Raw genomic sequence first — 18,834 nt, 5'->3', positions numbered from 1 at the left:
CGAGGCTGCGGGGCACCGGCCCCTGCCCAGAGCCCTGCAGCACGCAGCTGCGGAGCAGTGCAGAGCTCGAGGGCATCACGCTGCACCCGAGGCTTCGGTGCTGCAGGAAGGTTGTCGTGGGTGGGGGTCCGGACAGACCCCTCTGCAACCCAGCCCAGTCTTTTATTGCTGCTGCCCAGGCTGGGGGTACATGGGGAGGGCATGCAGACAGATAAATTACAGGGGAGGGAACTACAAAATGGTGATAACTGCTAAATAAAAGCTGCGGGCTTGACCGTGCAGTCCCCCCCACAGGGGTCTGCAGCCCCGCAGCCCCCGCGTCTGCGCATCCCGGCTCGCCCCTAGTCCTGGAAGCGGTTGAGGAGGTCGCAGGTTTTCTTCTCCATCAGCTCGTAGATCTTCTTCACCCGCTTGTCGTTGGCTGCCCGGACGTAGCTGCTGGGGTCCAGCGTGGCCATGCCGTCGTGCACCTCGCCCATGATGATGAGCGGCCCGTCCTCGGCCGTCATGTTGGGGCAGGGGCAGCTCCAGTCCATGTCGGTCAAGGTCACCTCCAGATACTTGATGTTGAAGAACTTGAGGCCCATCTTCTCATCCTTGAGGACGTCCTCGAGGGCGAAGCGGGCGATCCCAGAGTCCTGGTCCTCCACGATCTCCATCAGCCGCCCCACGATGGCGAAGTCGCTGCGGCAGAGGCTCAGCACCATCTTGCTCTTCAGGCGGCAGGCCTTGCACTGCAGGCTCTTGGGGAAGGGGCATACGTCCTCGCAGGTCTCCTTGCTGTCGAAGTTGTTGTTGTTGCCCTCGCAGCCGCCGTAGACGAAGGAGTGGCACTGCTTCAGCAGGTGGTTGTAGGCCCAGCGGGGCTCCCAGTTCTGGCAGGGGCCCTGCACCATGGGCAGCAGGCAGGTGGGCCGGGCGCTGCCCAGGCAGGCGGCGCGGCACTCCTCGTACGTCTCAAAGTGGTTCCTGTTGGCGCCGCAGCCGCCGTAGCGGAAGGTGAGGCAGGAGCCCTGCTTGGCGTCGAAGTGCCAGCGCACCTCCAGGGCCTCGCAGCGGCGCCGGTCGGGCTCCTTCAGGCACTCGGCGCTGGGGAAGGGCTGGGGGCTGCTGGTCCGCGGGGCCCCCCCGGGCTCCCGCTTGAGCACCGAGAGCGGGAAGTCGGCGCGCAGCAGCCCGGCGGCGTTCCTGGCCGTGCAGGTGTAGATGCCGGCGTCCTCTTGGCGGGCGTTGTAGATGACCAGCTGCCCGATGTTGGTGACCACCACGTTGCCGTACATCTGGTCCGGCCGCATGATGAAGTTCTCGGCCCGGTCGCTCTGCTTCTCCCAGGTGATGTCGGGCCGCGGGCGGCCGCTGACGTCGCAGCGGAAGCTGACGGTGCCGCCGGCGCGCACCGACTGGTGGAAGGGGTTGCTGTAGAGGGCCGGGGGCACCGGCACCTCGGGGCCGGCGCCTGGCGTGGGCCGCGCCGTCGTCTCCCGCGGCACGGGGCTGGTGTCGGGCCAGGTGAAGATGTACTTGCAGGGCACGGTGGTGAGGCGCGTGCCGCGGAGGCACGCCTCGGCATCCATGTAGCACTTGTTGTAGTAGGTGAGGCCGTCGGAGGCGCAGGTGAAGTTGGGCTCCTTCTCGCAGCGGTCCTTGCACTTGCAGACGGGCTGCCCGTCCCAGATGTCGCAGTCGGAGCCCTGCTGTGCGCAGACGAAGCTCTCGCACGAGGGCCCGCGCCCCAGCTCCAGCGCCGGCAGGCTGCCGTCGGCGAAGCGGGCGGCCACGCAGCTGCGCAGCCCGCAGACGTTGGTGCAGCACTTCTCGAAGCCCTCGCAGTCCTGGCCGGGAGGGGAGTGGAAGGGAAGGGAGGGGAGGGGGGGGGGTCAGCACAGTGCCACAGCTGTGGGGATGCTCCCAGTGCCAGAGAGCCTCCATCATTCCTGGGCTCCTCTGGGTGTTGGGTCCGAGCCGGACCTTCCCTGCGCAACTGTGTGTCCCTGGACCCAGGTCGACCTCAGCCCCCCCCCCCCCCCCTTGGGATGGTGGGGGTGAGGCAAAGACAGCCCCCACTGCACAGCGGTGCCGGGTTGTGGGGCAGCACCGTCACCCGGTGAAGACCTGCCACCGTGGGTGCACTGAGAGGGGACACGGCACCGTCCCCCCCACCACACTGCTGTGTGGCTTAGGGAGTCTGCGCGCTTTGGCTGGCTGAGGGGAGGCAGAACTCGTTGCAGCGATGAACTGCAGCGTGGTCGCTCCCCTGGGATGGGCGGCACTGGGCTCCTGGGAAAACTGAGGGGCTTGGTGGGGGGGGGGAGCAGTCCCAGCGCACCCACACCCCTCGTCTCAGCGACGGCCCCACAACCAGGTGGGAGCATCCGGGGGGGGGGGGGGGGGTATGGGGCGGGGGGAAGGTCTTGGACATGGAGAGTGGCTGGGGGGGACATGGTGGGGCAATGAGCCGCGGCTTTGCCTGCTGCAGGGCTTGGGAGCAGCCCCAGGGCACCGCTCGTGCACGGCAGAGTGAAGTTGCAGAGGGGCTGAGCACGCGGGGCACCGCATCCATCGGCTGCAGCCTCTGTCGCACTGGGAACCAGCACCCCCTGGGGACACCCCGGCCCCACAAGGCCACACGGGTGCTGCTGAGCAGCAGGGTGCAGCACCAGCCCCAAGCCCCGGCAGCACCCAACCCCGTCCCATCCGTGCCCGCAGCCCCCACGCAGCCGCCGCTCACCTGGTCGGCCTGGCACTCCCGCTCACAGGTGCTCTGCGCGTCCACCCACAGATTGGGGTTCAGCTGGTTGGGGCAGACCCCCAGGTGCCGCATCCTGGCCGGCTGCAGGCTCAGCCCGGCGGCGGCGGCGGCCAGCAAGGGCAGCAGCAGCGCCGCACGCATCGGCTCAGCCCTGCCGAGCTGCCGCCCGCCTGCGCGCGACCTGGGTCCCGGGCGGCCGAAACTCCGGCGAGGCATCTGGCTGCCCTGTGCCCTGCTGCGAGGCTTGGGACAAATCACATTGGATGGAAGGGAAAAAAAAAAAATCAAAAGGAAGGCAGGGAGGACAAAGAGGAGGAGGAGATGAGGTCCAAACCTCTGCGGTTTAGCACGCCTGGAGCATGCTGTCTCTCCGGAGATGCTGCCCGGCACCTCTGTCCATCGCTGAGCTCTCAGGGTGATGGGCACAGCATCGCGCAGCGGTGGCTCAGCCTCGCCGGTGTCCCCGTGCTGGCGGGGGGCTCACTCCATGCCTGGCACCCCAAACCGTGGCAGCGGCGGCAGGGCCAGGCTCCCGGCACGGCGGGAGCGGGCAGTGGGGCTGGGGTGCAGCCTGCGTGTGGGGCAGGGGTGGAAGGGGAGGACGGGAAGGTTGTAATCTGAATCCCCTCCCTTCTCACTGATGTTTCTGGGTGTTTGGAATGGAAAAGGCGCTGACCTCAGCCTCTAACCCCGTCTGAGCCGATCGACTGGGCAAACACAGGGGGGAGATCAAAGGCAGAATGCGGAAAGTCTCCAAAGAGAGAGAGTGAAAGGAGGGGAAAAAAATGCCCGGCCCATGGAGCCGAATTCCTGCAGGATGAGAAAACAGCCAGAGCCTGTTGTCTGCCCGCCGCAGCTCGGCCACCCCGGGTCTGCTGGCGGGGAAGCAGCCGCAGCCCCCAGCCCCACGGCATCGCCGGCCGGAGAGCCGGGCTGCAGCGGCTGGGCAGTGGGGCTGGGGGGCTGCAGGCCCAGCTGGGGGGCTGCTCCGGGACCCCCACCCCACGTCTGCCTTCTCCTCTCGGCACCTGCAGGCTCCCCGAGCCCCCCGTAAGCCCACAGGTTTGTAGCTGGCCCTCCCTCCCCGCTCCAGCAACACCCGGTGATGATTTGCAGCTGGGTTTTTTACGCTCTGTATTTTTCTGATCTGGGGAGTGCCTGGGAGGCAGCGCCTGGCCGTGCCAGACCCCGGCCGGACGCTGCGCCTGGGCTGCAATCCCACCTCAGCCTTGCACAGCACCTCCCGGAGCCGGCCCTAAGCTGGCAGGAGCCGGCCCTTGCTCCCAGCCAGATTCCCTTAATCCCCGCTGGAGACTGACCTGCAGCAGGAAGGGTTTCGGAGCGGCCTGGGGAGCGTTAACTCCTGCAGCACTGGCAGAAGCTGCGACCCGAGCCATGGCGCCTTTGACCTGGGAGCTGGATGAGCACCAAACCCCTGCAAGGCGGCCTCTCCTGGCTCAGGCAGCCCTGGGTGCGCTCCCTTCTTAGCGTTTCTTTTTTTTACCCCCAGCCAGTCGTAGTGCTGAGGGGTGACAAGACATGCAAGCCAGCACCAGATCCAGGCTGTCCCCAGGCATCACCCCGTTCCCCAGGCGCAGGGGGACCTGGCACAGCCACTGTCAGCCCCAAATGTGGCAGCTGCAGACGCCCAAGGAGGAGCCGTTGCCTCCTGCCCCAGGCTGGGCTCACCCCGCATGGCCCCGCTGCAGCAGCTCCCTCCCTGCAGCCCCTGCCTGGTGGTGTGGAGGGGTCAGGATCTGGCCAGGGGCAGATAACCCCTTGGCTGAGCTGGCCTGGGGCATGCGGGGGAGGTTGTGCTGCCCCGGGACACCAGTGGGGAGGCTGGCGAGAGATTTTGCAAACAGAGAGTTGCATCAGAGCAGCCCGAGAGGCAGCACAGCAGCCTGGAGCCCCCCGCACCTCCTTGCACACAGCCACGGGGCTCTGTGTGGAGACCCCCCCCAGGCCCCCATCCCCAAACCCCCCCCTCACTCCAGCCAAGATGCAGCCATGTGGGCATCGCCACCTGGGACCGGGGCTCGGGAGCTGCCCAGGGGCGCTTGGCTGCTTTGGTTGGGGGTTGCCTGAGGTCCTTCGGAGCGTGCCGCTGCAGGGGGACGAGGAAATCCAGAAGCCAGCTTTTGTCCCCGTGTGGTTATAGCACTGCGAAGATCCCGGTGCTGAGGCTTGGGTCAGCTCCTGCGCCGTTCCCAGCTCGGGAGCAGGGGCAGCAGCCGTGGGTCACACTGAGGGACCTGGCAGCCTGAGGTGCCTCATCCCCTGTCACCGAGATCAAAGCAGCGAGGCCGGGACAAAGGCCTGGGGGGGCCGGAGGGGCCTGCTCGCTGCGCCGTGCTCTCCTCGCTGCGCCGTGCTCTCCTCGCGTCCCAGATACCCGTGTGGCACTGTCCCCGAGGGTGTTTAACACAAGGCCCTGAAGCACGAAGCAGGAAGATGAGTTCCCTGCCACGCAGCCTCGGTGCCAGCCAGCTTCCCCCCAGCCCTGTGCTCCTCCGGGGCGGGCGCCTCCAGCCCTCGCCTCCCCCGGCGGTGGTGCTGCTGCTGGTGCTTCAGGACAGGGTTGACAAAGCAATCCTCCTGCCCCCTGGAACAGGCACGTGACAAACCTTCATCATCTAAAGGCTTTCAGTAATTGTAACTTCATCTTCAAAACTCCCTGCCTCTGCACGCCAAGGTGCCAAAGTCCTGTGAGGGGCGGCTGAGGGAACTGGGGGTGTTGAGTCTGGGAAAGAGGAGGCTCAGGGCAGACCTCATTGCTGTGCAGCTACCTGAAAGGAGGTGGTGGGGAGCCAGGGTCGGGCTCTCCTCGCAGATAACTAGCGATAGGACTAGAGGGAACGGCCTCAAGTTGTGCCGGGGGAGGTTCAGGTTGGAAATGAGGAGACATTTCTTCTGAGAAAGAGCAGTCAGGCATTGGGACGGGTTGCCCAGGGAGGTGGGGGAGTCACCGTCCCTGGGGGTGTTCAAGGAAAGGTTGGACGTGGTGCTTGGGGACGTGGTTTAGCGGGTGATGGTGGTGGTAGGGGGGTGGTTGGACCAGATGATCTTGGAGGGCTTTTCCAACCCTGATGTTTCTATTACCGTGCCCAGTTCTGCTCCCAGCCCCAGCCACTGCTCCGACACGCATCATGCACCAAAGCGGGGATTTTTGGAGGTCATTTCCAAGGTCAGACATCAGTGGTGGTTTTTGCTCAGCAGCCCCAGCCGAGAGGAGCAGCACGTCCCGTGCCGCAGCGAGGATGTCAGCTCCTGCTCCAGCAACGCAGCCACCGCCCCCCCAGCACCGAGCAGCCCAGGTGCAGGCAGGCGAGCACTGCCTCCTCCTCACAGCCCCCATGGAACAACCCGGGGGGCACAGCAGGACCGACCAGAGCCACGGCATGCTGCGTACAGCATCTTCTTGCCCTGCTCCCCCCGCAGAGGGGCCGCTGCAGCAGAGCTGGCTCCTGCTGTCGGTTCCCCCACCTGAAGCCACCCACAGCCCTCGGCCAGACCGTGCTGATGAGGAGCAGTCGCTGCCAGAAGCCACCCGGAGAACAAACAGGGCTCCGTGACTCTTCCCTGGCCAAGCTTTTACCTTAGTTAAGGGTTTTCCAGGCTGCAGACGCTATCTGATTTCCCCCCTTACTCCCTCCCATCCCCAGCAATAATTACTTAAGCTGTTAAAACAAGCGTGGCCAGTCTGGTACGAAGTGGAAAATCTGATCCTCGGGAAGTGAGCAGGCAGGGGAAGAGGGAGGTCAAGGAGAGGTGGGCTGGGAGCAGAAGAGGATGGGGCGAGGAGAAGTTTCCTTCCAGCCCCGGAGCAAGCTGCTGGCTCTGGACTCCAGCACCCAGCTCCTACGTCCATGGGATGGCTGCACAAACCCACCTGCGCCACGGGGAAGGTGCCTTCCTACAGCACTCACCCTGTGCCAGGCTAGGCTCTGCTTTCTTAAAGCTGCCCAGACTCAGCAATTATGTGACAATACAGCCTTCGATGAGAACAATTTTGGCTTTTGCATGTATGGAACAGGGTAAAACACCAGAACCAGCATCGTGACTTTAAGATTCCCACCCTCCCCAAAGGAAATCTGAGATTAATATCAGCTCTTGTTGCTGGATGACATGGAAGTGGCAATACACACCGGCATCACAAGCACGCCTGCTTTTGCCCAGCTTTGGGCAAAACCACCACATTTTCCTTTACAGCTCCTCCCAGCCTTCCCCCACCCCCCCAAAAAAAAAACCTGATACAACTCCTCCACCTCCTGGTTGGCAGTTCAAAACAAAAAAGGCTTTAATTTATATAAAACAAAACCATGTATAATCAGTTGAACAACATTGACTGTACAAAGGAATAAAAAAATAAAAGGACAGTCCAAGAAAAAAACAAAACACAACCCTCAGGAATGGTACAAGTGTTGGAGAGCAGCTAAAGACTAGTGTTGACATCAGATGCAAGAACCTCTTTTCCTTTTAAATTAAAAAATAAAATAAAATAAATTGCTGAGCAAACATTCCGGGTGAATCTTTCGTTCTCCCTCCAGACAGGATCTCTTGAACTTTACAGGATGAAAAAAATCAGCTTTGGGCAAAAGGCGCAGGAGGTGCCACACGTATCAAAGCAAAACCAAGCAGAGGTACGTAAAGTTTTTCTACACATGCAGCAGCTTTGTGACTTTGTGAAGGAAACCTTCGTGCCTCCCCGCCTCATGTGCCGGTGCCGGGCTGCTGCAGAGGCGAGAGGCCGCCTGCAGCCTGGCCCCGCGCTGCCCAGGAGATGTTTTCCAGGAGAAGCTGCCTTCTGCAGCACTGGGGTGCATCACCTGTTGGCCGTATATCCCCAGCCCGCCAGGCTGCTGAGCCAGCGATTGTCTTCTGCTGTGTGTTAAGTGATGGGAAACAGGTGCCAGCCATCCCAGACAGGTTCTAGAAATCCCCCGGACTCCGTGCCGAAATCGGCTGCAGCTTTGCTCCTGAGCCAAATCACCACTACAAAGGATTCTTCTCCCCCCTCTGCCCGGGGTTTAATTCTCTCCCCGCTCATTTGAGCTGGGCAATAAAGCACACCAGGGACAAGCCAAGAAACCCAGCCCTGCGCTGGGTTTTGTTCCGCAGAGCGGGGAGGGGGAAGGCTCCTTCATGGCCCAGCGCAGAAGCGCCCTGCAGAGGGGCCGCACCCCCGCCTGCTGCTTGCACCAAGGGGGTCGTCAGCCTTGCAGAAACTGCTGCGGCTTCATCCTGCCCGTGCAACGCGACAGGGAGCTTTGGGAGGAGAGGAGCACGCCCAGGCCTCGAGGAGTTGCTGACAACAGGAGGAAGATGGCAGCACTGCACCGCTGCTCTCCTCCGCAGAGACGAAGAGCAGATCACTTTCTGCCACGGTGCTCACAATCCACACGTCCTGGCTGGCTGTAGGAATCCATCAGCACAGCTCAGTACCGCTGCCAGGCCCTGTTCATCTTCTGCAGTAAGGTCTAGGCACGATTTTTAAGTTTCCAGGTGAATTTCCATCACAAATCAATACGCTGCCAAGGGACTAAGCCAGGGATGCACATGCCTTTGTTTGACAGATCTTCTCCTGCACCACGCGCCTATCTCAAGCTCTTGCCACTGAGCCTGCACGTCCTCTAAAACCCAGGCGCAGTCCCACAGGGCAAAGCAGCTGGCTTTCCTGATCTCCTGCCGCAGCCACGAGCCGAGCACACTCACCACGGCGGGACGTGGAGGCCGGTGACTGCTGTCTGCTGCGCAAACTGCGTCCAGCTTCCACGCCCAGCCACAGCCCCACTTCTGCTCCTTCACGCTCCAGCAGGAAGAGCTGCTTCTGCCCCTTCCCGCTTTCATCCAGGAGGAGCCACAGCAGCATGAGCTCAGGCAGGACATCTTTGGGAAAGCAAAGCAAAAAAGCCAGGATTCGGGGCCAGTCTCATGGGGTGGCAATGCGAGGATCCCGGAGGTGCACGCAGCGCACCGCGTCGCGGAGGCAGGGCTGTGCCGCGTTGCTCCCAATACAGGACGAGGTCGGCACCTTCCCGCTGCTTTAGGCTCGGTGCTTCCCCCCTCCGCTCCTCAGCCCCTGATCTCTTCGCATCTTCTAACATGCACCTGATTGAGGCATTGGTCAGTCGGTCGCCTGGGTGGGTTCAAACCTCAGAGCTGCCTTTGTCCTGCTCGCTGAAACCAAAATCCAGCCCCAGGCCTCTGCTCTGCCCCCGAATCGATTCTAAATCCCACCCTGCCTTCGGCACTCAAGTTTTAGGGAACGATCAGAGTAAAGCAGCTTGGGGTACGTAACACACCAATTGTTCTTTCCTTCTGCATATGTAGTATTTAAAAAACCCAGCATAAATCCTGGCAGCGATTGAAAGTCTCTTAAAGCATTTGTATATTTTCATCTTAAAATCCTCCATTTTTCCCCTTTTGCTGACACTGGTAAAGTTAATCCCGTGCTTTTATTTACATGGCTGCATAAAATTTTCCCTGACTGCTTCTTAAAAAAAACCTTAAAAAACAGGTGATATATATATATGTATAATATTTACATAAATAAACGAAGAAGGCAAGCAGACTGCTTCCTTCAGCTTTCCAATTGGCCAACTCTTGCCTTTTTTCTTTTCTTTTTGGCAACAGCAGGTTAACATCCTGGTGAAAACGGTCACTAGTCCCCTGCCCCCATTTTCTTTACTACATCCAACAACCACTATTGCACCAGCAATCTGTTCAGGAGTCCAAGAGTTAAAGTTGCAGCACAGACTCTCCTTGCCTACTCCCTTAAGCCTCTCAATCTGCCATTAAATCCATTTCTCCATCGAAACTGGATGAGCTTTTTCCCCTTCCCCCCTCCCCAACCCGGCAGCTGCTGAATTTTCCACCCCAGGCCGAGAGGCAAAGCCCAAAGCATTCTTGGAGGGTCACTTGGCAGAGTCCTCTCCCCCCCGGCCGGCACCACGCTTCACATGCGAAGCCAAACGTGAGCACATTCCCAACGCTTGCATGCGCCGTCAGAAAAGCAGCCGAGGCCCATCCGAAAGGATCCAGTCGAAAAGGGTGAAGTGTGCAAACATCTGTACATCGGTGGGTGGGTGCGGACACGTTCGAAGCTCACGGCACCTCCATCCTGCTAAGAGATCTTGCAGTTGTTGCGCGAGCAGTTCTGTGGGGGGCTCTGGGGTGGCCGAATCGACTTGGATCTCTTCAAGCTGTTGCCTTTGCTGCTGCTCCCACCGCCGCTGCTGGCCAAGGAGTACGACCGGCCGTGCATCATCACCGCGTTCATCCCGTTGGCCATCGAGAAGGATTTCAGGTGACTCTTGATGGTGACGGGCAGCGGCAGCTTGTCGATGAGGTGCACCGGGGTGCAGGAAACTATGGCTCGGCAGCACAGGTCCTGTAGGCTGAACACTGGTGGGAGAAAAGACCGGACAGTCAAGGTCCAAGAGACTTCAAGGGTTGCCTTCTTCCTGCACCCATTCTTTACACTGTGCAGTTTTTGCTTATAAGGGGAGAAGAGCTAATAGTGACTGCATGGGAGCCCTGAACAGAGAGCAGATTAGTCAGGGTAGGCGTGGGAATAAAGGCTCCGGTAGGCTCTGCCTTTGGAGGCCAGACTTTGCAGGAGGGCAGCTTTAGTGTCAACGCTGGGCTCAGACGCTGCTACCCCTCCACTCTGTGCAGCGTGCTGGGCTGGCTCGCGCTGCTGCCCCACGCCTGGTTTTCCCTGCCCCACGCCTGGTTTTCCCCTGGGCAGCCTGAAGGGAAGGTAGGACAGTCTCGCTTGGGACCTACTTGGTGAGCAGCAGCCACAAGCTGCCCCTCTGCAGGGTGCTCGCAGCAGCGGGATCCCATCTAGCCAGAACAAGCTTCCCAGTGTCCTCGTAGCTCAGCGTAACCACGTGAATCTGCCTTGGGAAGTCGGCTTGGATGGGATTTCCCAGCAGCCGGCCACAGGAGGGCACACGTTCACCTCCAGCTGGCTGCCGAAGTCGCTCTGTTGCTCCCGAGCAGGCAGGCAGGCAGCAGTCACGGGCGCTGCCCTCTGGGAGAGGCTCGGCAGAGTCTGGCAGACACTTTGGTGAGTGGGGCCAGCAAGCGGGATGGGATCGTCCCTCCCTAGCGAGCAGGGCGGCAGGACCACGACGAAGGCAGGTCATCCCTCGTGGGGTGTTAAACTCCTGCTGCTCAGCCTGCCAGCAGGACGTGCTGCTACCTCCAGCCAGGAACATGGGTCCTAAGGGTATTTTGCTTCAAAAATTCAGCGGGCTGGGACATCAAGTGGCCTCTGCTCACTGCCTTCTGCACTGCAGCGCATGCACCTCGATATACAGAATATCCCAGCCCACTGCTTCACGCCTACAGCAGGGACATGGTTTATCCCCTTTCAACTCCTTGTGCTGCCCTGGGCTCACTCTGCCTCCGCATCTTGCGGAAACAGGAGATACAGGCTCAGACAAGGATAAGGACAGAGTTGCTTACACTTGGGTTCATCCCACACAACCATATGACTGCAGTACTTTCAAGTTGTGAGCTTAATCACCCTCAGCCTCATCTAGAGTAAACGCAGAGGTGCGGGATGTCCCAGAGCAGTTCAGAGCCCAGACATGCTGAACTGCCCTCTGGAGCTGCCCATCCCTCACTGCAGGGCTCTGGCACCAGCACAGGCAGCTTGCTGCAGCTCAGCTTCAGCATTTCACCAGGTCAGGTGCTTTCAGATCCCACGGGGACAAGCACACGAGCCTCCCACCCAGGCAGTCCTACCCCTCCACTTCAGCCCCTCCAGCTGCTCACGCAGAGCACCCTCCTCACCTCTGTTGGGTCTCCAGATCTTCTCCATGCCGTGCCGCATGAGGACGATACGGGAGAGCTCCGTGAAGGACTCTATGACGTTGAAGTTGCACAGGGGGCTGACCTCAAAAAACGTCATGCAGTTCTTCTCCGCGTAGGCCCGGGCCTGCTCTGTGGGCACCTGCCGCTTGAAGGCAAGGTGAAGCCTGTTCCCCACCAGGATCCGGGGGACACCAGGGGCATGCTTAACAAAGAAAAAAACAAGTGAAGAAAGTCATGGCTTGCCTTTAGTCACGGCAGCTGACACCCAGTGTTCTACCTAGCTTCAACAGCGGTGACAGGCAAAGGAAGAGAAGCTGCTCTGACTGCTGAGCAATCAATACTACATGATGAAGACAACTCATTTATCCCGTCCACAGTCCACTTTAGAGGGAACTTTCCTGTCTTTCTTGCCATTCCCAAGCCCTTTCCTGCTACTCCAGATTTACACCGAACCGATACTGATGGACAGACATTAAACCCTTCCTCTGCTTATAGTGGACTGCCATCATCTCCTCTCCCCAGCAGAGCCACGCTTGTCCCCAGACCAGAGGTGGCACCTCCCTGGGGTTTTGTTAGACTGCTGCCCTCGTGCACCGCGTTTCGCCCCCCACAGTTCCACACGCGTTTTGGGACACAGCTGGCACGGCAGGAAGCTGGTATGCTCCACGGGTTCTTCCCTTTGGCTTACCTCATCTATTTCCTTTATCCATCGATCTATCCCATCGAAGGACCAGCGGTTTGTGATGTCGTACACCAAGAGAATCCCCTGAGGGAAGAAAACACGCAGTCAGTAAGCCACGTAGTAGTCAAACTAAAAGGGAGATGCACCTGGAAGACCACTGCTATACTCAGAACCTAAAAGGCTAAACAAACGTTTCTCCAGTCACATTATTTGTGCATTTGCTAGGCCTAAAATTCATGTAACAGATCTGTACTAACTTAGATCTGCTAGGGAAGGTTTTACTCCCGTTTCCAACAAGAAAGCAGCTCTGGAAGAGACACCAGCTTGGTTTGGCCCGATCAGACCCCAAACCACTTCAAAGTAGCAGGCTCTGCAGAGGAGGAGGAGGAACTGCCCCAGTGACTTTGTAGCCAGAGGAGAAAGGCTGTGCTTTGCACACCCTCCTCCTGCCACAAAACTGATGCACATTCACAGAGGCAGAAACAGTTTTTTTCTCTTCCCCTTATGCAGAACACCTGCACTGAATGGCAGCAGCTCACCCATCTTCAAAACCTTTTCCTTTTCCATCCAGAACCCGTCTCATCCAGTCCTCCCGTTGCTGGCAAGAAAGCAGTGGAGTGACTGCAGCAGTCGAGAGCTCTGGAGGACAGAGATCTCCAGCCTGGCACCCACAGCGGACCCACCAAGGGCAGCCCGTGCTGCTAACGTCGCTGCTCACAGAGCTCCCATACGAGCGACGCTGGCAAACCCCCGAGCTCCTGCTGCAGGACGCGCACCTCAAGGCGACAGCCCCAGCGTGAGCTGCAAAACCCAGGAGGGCTGAGGAGGTGCTGGAGGGAGGAAGCAGGGGTAAGCCGCATGCAGCCCAGCCCAAGAAATGTGCCCAGTGCCCAGGAGCAGCTGGGGGCACAGGGAGCTGCACCCCTAGGGGTGGCTCAGCCAGGGCAGCGCCGCTGCCTTGGTGTTGGTACGTGACCAGGAAGGTGCTGGGCAAGTCACCCGCCAGTCACCCTCTGCTGGGAGCTGGGAACTCCAGCAACTCCACGAGCTGTGGCACAGTATTTTCAGCATCTTCCCACCCCTTGGAAAAAAAAAAAAGGGGGGGGGGGGTTGCCTCCTTCATCCCCATGCCCAAACCCACCTTCCCTAACGCCACCCACGACTCCCTCCCTGGCCACCCGCAGGGCTGGCAGCCAGGACAGGCACGGCCCGAGGAGGAGAAGTTTGTCCCTGCAGCCACCACTGCGAGCCCCGGGGCACAGCTGCCCGCCCAGCCACCACCACCTCCTCCTCCCTCGAGCCGAAGCACTTCTGGGGACAGGGGCAGTGATGCTCAGCCCTGGGGCACGCAGGTTATCACACCAGGAGCTGCCTCTCGGCATCGGCCCGACACACGCAGCGTTTAGAGAATCATTTCAAGCAAGCAGCGAGTGCTGCAATCATTTTTCTGGCTTCTTGTCACCCTGTAATCAAGGGCATTTCAAGCGACAAGAGGCTCTGAGGTTACTTTGGAATTGGAACTGAAGATAGCCTGAACTGGGGACTACGGGAGGCAGGGAGGGCAGGCCTGGGGAAGCCTGCACCGAAGCCATGCACAAACACAGGAGGGGAGCAGAAGCATCTTCCATTCCCTCCAAGGAAGGTCTAGAGCTCATTCCTCGAGCCTATGATCTTTTTCAATCATCATTTCTAGAACAGTTAAGTTTTACACTCAAAAAGAATGAGGCTCCCCCCCCCCCCCCCTTCTGAAGGAGGGAAGGGGCTTCTCCTAAGTCTAGATGGGGGGAAAAAAAAGGCTAGGAAGAAACCATTTTCACACGAATAAAAAAAGTTCACAGAAACCCAAGCTAGTGCTTTTCAAGAACCCAATCAAGAACTACCTCCTATCAGGATATATTATGTTAAAATGCATTTTGAAAAAAAATAAAAGCAAGACTCAGCTTTCTTTTAATTATTGTTACATCTGTTTTGACTTCTAGCTTCCAGGGCTGTGCACGTGAATGACTGATAACCAGGAAATAACAAAGGAAGAAGTCTGATGACCCCCTTCCAAGACAAACTGCCAGGGAGTTGAAGTCTACTTATTTTATTTCTGGATTGACGGCTTCCTTTAGCCAAGGGAAACAGACCAAGGCCTAGTTTGTGAGGACTGCTTCTGCCAGAAACTCGCTCTAGGAGAACAGCGCTTTTCAGCTTGCTGGCAGCTGCAGCCTAGATCTGCTTTAGGGAGGACTAAGGATTCACCACCAGCCAAAACACAACCCCCAGTCCTCGGGAGCAGGGGGGAAGGTCACGACCGTGCTCTCTAACTGCGAGGAGAGACACCGTCTGCCAGCTCACCCCCAAAGTCACAACACAGCTCCATGCGTGACATTTGGAGTTCAGACTGTCAAGTACAGCTTGCCGAAGCCATAAGACACCAAGGCCACGTTGTCTAATGCCTTGATCCCATCCCCGTCCTGCCCAGCACGGGCGTTAAGGCCAGCACGAACCGGAGGAAGCAGCCCCAGAAGCGCCCAGCCCGTGGTGCAGCCGGGCGGCCCCGCGCTTCCCCAGGTGGCACGGGCGTGCTCCAGACACCACGTTCCCAGGGCGCACGTCCCCAGTGCACGCTGCCATCGCCGTTCTCTGCCCCGCAGAGAACAGTACGCAGACATGCACGCAGACAGGGAGCTGGCGGCATCTCTGCAGACAGCTCCGAGTGACATCTGTCAGGTTTTCTTTTTTTTAGTTTTTAAATAGAAAGACTAAGTGTGCAGAATTTTAATCAACTCAACTAGAAAGATGAATAGATCCCCATTTGCAGCCTAAATCACCCTCTAAGTGCCTAGATGGCTGTCAGCACTCGAATATCTCCATCGCTCTCAATATTTGGTTTCACTAGACATCCACCTCAGTGTCTTGCAGTAAGACTTTGTGAAGGTATCCTGGAGCCCTCACCAACCCTCACACAGCCTTTCCCCCCCGCCTGCCTATAGGTTTTGGTGTTGGGTGGAAGAAGAGTGGACTGACCTGTCTCAGGTCTTTTCAGAGTTAATTTTCAAAGTTCATTTCCACTCTGCTTTTGTTTCACGCTGCTGGGAGTGGTGCAAGCCTAAGCACTCCAGTGACAGATTTCCACGTGAGCGCACCGTGCCACGAACAAAGAACACCCAGAGATCATCTGCTATCGTATCCAGCAGCACACGTGGACACTCACTTTGCCAAAAGTCAAGCTTGTTTTCAGCGGGAGCTTGCACAAAGATCTGTCCCCGTAACCAAAGGGGGAAATCAAATCCCGTCGCTGTCTCCTTGCTGCAGGTGCCCATAGCAGGTTTACAAGCGATGAGCTTTGAAAGGTGGCAGAAGCAGTGTGCTCACCCACCAGAGCAAAGCAGGCTTCTCAGCTGCGAGCACGGGGCTCCAGCTGCTCACACAGGCATGGAAGAACACGGCCGGGAGAAGCGAGTGCTCGCACCAGTGCCACAAGCCTCGGCAGAGGACAGGGCAGCTAGGGAAGAGCCCCTCGCTGGTGTCCTCCACAGACAGAACACAGCTGAAGCTGCCCGAACACCTCCCCCAGCTGGACTTCTCCAGCCCATAGCACTAACCAGCCCCAAACAAGGATCCGGCAGCGACGGCAGGCAGAACACTCTGTCCTGCCTTCTCCGTCAGGGCTGGGCTCAGCCGCAGCTTTCCAGCTGGCACCTCAGGCCTTGGCTCGCGGGACAGCTACACCCTGCTGCCAGAGCATTTCCCAACAGCGTTAACACATCGTGGGGGTTATTTATCACTGAGCTTTCAGGAAACGTTTCGCCAGGCAGGGCCAGCTCCCCCAGCAGCTGGACAGCCCTCGGAGTGACCCGAGGCAGGTAGAGTATTTGCAGCAACCAAGAAAGCTGCAAAGCACAGCAGCGCCTGCATCTCAGAGCCTGCTGAGTTGCCAAAAGCAGCCAACACCGCCCTGCATACTAAAATGCCCCGAACAGGATAAATAGCAACTACTCAAATCAGCTGCCTAAGCAGAACTCGACAGTATTCATTGTTCTGTTAGGGCTGCAGCTTTGCTGTAAGATGGGAGCACTTCTGAACGTTGATTATGACTCTGCAGACAGTCAAACTATTCCTGAAGGACTTCATCTAGCACACTGTCTGGGACGTGTTGGCAAGCCACGTTTCCAGAAGTAGTTTAAGTCACTGGCACACGAGGACATCAGAAATGACACTGGATCTGCATCTTCCTTGCTAGATCAGGAGGTGCCACCAGGATTCCTCCTGCCTTCAGCGATGACTGCTGAATAGCTCGCGTTTGCTCACAGCAGCCATCGGAGCAGCTGCCGCACGCAGCAGTTGAGACCGGTGTGCCTGCTCTGCTGTAGGTGTGCTTGAGGCCTTATTACCAAAAAGAAACAGCCAAAGAGCAGAAGTCCAAGAGCGAAACGAAAAGATTTCTGAGGCACCTTCAAGCATCACCAAATACCCTTCCCCATACACTACATTATACAGCAATATAAAAATTCTTCTGCAAGCCCCTGACATTTCAGGTAATTCACTCCTCTTGCAAAGACCAAGGACAAGTGCCACCTCCCAGCTAACCCTCCTAAGGGGCTAGAAGTTGGACGTCACGCAGCTCTTGCCTCCCAGTGAAAGGGGATCACGGCTCTGCAGCTGCGAGAGCACCCAGCACGCGTCACAGCTCTGTCACAGCCGGCAGCAGAGCTGAGCGCTCCAGCTCAGCAGTTCACAGGAGCAGATACTCACTGCTTGTCACCCATCTTCATTAGATCAGAGCCACAAAACCAAAACAAGAGCTGAGTTAGTTAACTCCTTACACCACAGTCTCTTCTTTAGGCCAAAGAACTGGTTAGCGTGGAAAGGTACCACCGCACCTCAGCACTACCTCACCTTCAAATTGGGTGGCACAGGAGATGAGACGCTAGTGCAGTTCTGAAACCTGGAATGCTCCAGAGCCCCAGAGTGTACTCTGTAGGCAGTGACACCACAACACCTCTGCGTTGCGTTCCCACCTCCACCTTGCCCCAGGAGTCAGCACAATGTGGTCTGGGTAACGCTGCCCCCACCCCAGCAGGCTCCTCTCATGCCCCAGAGCGAGACCCTGGAGCGGCACGGTCCGGACCTGCTGGCACAACAAGCCCTAACAGGGAAGGGATGGTGAAAGCAGCTGTGTTAAGAGAAGGGAAACTCAGACCCCAGGGAAGCAAGAAGAGGAAAGGAGGGAGGTCCCAGGTACAGTATGCCACAAGCCTCTGCCTTGAGCCAAATAGCTCCAAATTGCATCCCCGGAGAGATCAGATCTGCCAGACAGTGCAGGGAGGGAAAGCAAGACAGATCTGTGACCCCAGCCGCAAATCCAGAGGTAAATGGGACTTGCCTGCCTTGGCTCAAAGAGGGGCTGGTCCTCATTTAAAGCCGGCTCATATGGGACAGCAAAACTACTTTGAGATGTTTTCAAAAGGAAGATGTTCCTGCCCAGCATGAAAACAACACAGTTTTGTATCCACGAGTCTAAACAGCAGTGTGGAAACCAAGCCACGGACAGCCGGTGAAGGCACCCAGGTGCTTGGGAAGAGCCCTTCCACTTGGGAGGGACCCGCCTGCGGCCCAGGCTGTGCTGCACCAGAAAGGGGGACTCACAAGAAGGTCTGGTTCCTGTCTGCAGACTGATTTTCCCCTTGGCAATCAATCTCTGCAGGGTTTAACTTCAGAAGATTCAGTTCTTATCACTCCACTCAGGAAACCATGAGGTGGGGATGGGAGCCAGGTGTGCTTCCCCTGCTTGAAGGCACTTTTCCTTCCAAGCAGCTGTTTTGCCTATTTTCTTAAGCACTCACCATTCAGATGCACTTACCCTCTTCTCAGTCAGCCCTGGTAAAAGCCAGGCCAGCCTCCTGCTCGCCCAGCAGCCTCTCAAAGACCTCTGGAAACCCAGCTCTGAGCCACTCTTTAAAGCTCCCCTTGTGCTCCTTACAGGAAGCTCAGCTCTGAGCCTCCATCCTCTACTCAAAAAAAAAAAAAAAACAACCACCCTTTTGCTGGGCTTCAGCATAAAGGTGCTCACTGCCAGTTTATACCAAGCTGTTCTTGAACAAATATCACACTGCTCTTTAAACAGAGCTTTTCCCCTCTGGCATCTCTCTTCTCTGCTGTATTTATTCTTCCTGAGCTTTTGGTAAGTTAAAAAAAAAAAAAAAGAAGCTGTTTCTCTTGCTTCCAGCTGGATTTGCATCAGGCTTTCTACAGCAGAAGTCTTGAAGTCTGACAATACCAAGGTGGAAGAGAAGAAAGACTGAAGCAAAACAGTCCAACACACAGCATCAACTGTACCTGTGTACCTCCAAGAAAGCAAGCACAGGAGCACTTCATTTTTTCCCCTTGCCTGAGACCACACTGGGTTAAGCTGCCTTTTTACACTGTCAATAAAACGGTATTGCCAATCTTCTAAGCGGCAGCTTTTACTCAGAGCAAGGAGAGCACTGCCCAGCCGTGCTGAAGTTAGCTTCTGCACACTGAAAATAACTACAACTATTCAAGTTTGCTCCTGCAAAGACATTTGTTGTTCGCATTTAACATCACT

At 57.8% G+C, this 18,834-nt stretch overlaps 2 protein-coding genes across 3 annotated transcripts in view; both read right to left on the bottom strand.

Annotated features, from left to right (window-relative positions):
- Positions 1 to 101: 101 nt before the first annotated feature.
- Positions 102 to 4,254, bottom strand: WFIKKN1 (WAP, follistatin/kazal, immunoglobulin, kunitz and netrin domain containing 1). Of its 2 annotated transcripts, none has more exons than XM_080556151.1 (3): positions 4,069 to 4,254; positions 2,729 to 2,992; positions 102 to 1,832 (listed from the first exon to the last, which is right to left on the bottom strand). In XM_080556151.1, exons 1-3 carry the CDS (start codon positions 4,144 to 4,146, stop codon positions 342 to 344), a joined length of 1,833 nt encoding a protein of 610 aa, XP_080412277.1. In that variant the 5' UTR covers positions 4,147 to 4,254; the 3' UTR covers positions 102 to 341. The 2 variants fall into 2 exon arrangements, with proteins under 2 accessions (XP_080412277.1, XP_080412278.1); XM_080556152.1 differs by lacking the exon at positions 4,069 to 4,254 and adding an exon at positions 3,084 to 3,213.
- Positions 4,255 to 7,018: 2,764 nt separating this feature from the next.
- The window catches only part of RAB40C (RAB40C, member RAS oncogene family), a 33,493-nt gene continuing 21,677 nt past the window's right edge, over positions 7,019 to 18,834 (bottom strand). Inside the window, exons 5-7 of the mRNA XM_080556155.1 lie at positions 12,267 to 12,344; positions 11,558 to 11,780; positions 7,019 to 10,156 (exon numbers count right to left, since the gene is read on the bottom strand). Coding sequence (XP_080412281.1) covers positions 9,876 to 10,156; positions 11,558 to 11,780; positions 12,267 to 12,344 — 582 coding nt within the window. The 3' untranslated portion in view covers positions 7,019 to 9,875. The remainder of the gene's footprint in view (positions 10,157 to 11,557; positions 11,781 to 12,266; positions 12,345 to 18,834) is intronic.

The sequence above is a fragment of the Anser brachyrhynchus genome, assembly GCF_964034855.1.
Source record: "Anser brachyrhynchus genome assembly, chromosome: 15".
Taxonomy (NCBI): domain Eukaryota; kingdom Metazoa; phylum Chordata; class Aves; order Anseriformes; family Anatidae; genus Anser; species Anser brachyrhynchus.
The sequence above is the reverse complement of the archived record's forward strand: the minus strand, read 5'-3'. Positions and strand labels throughout refer to the sequence as shown.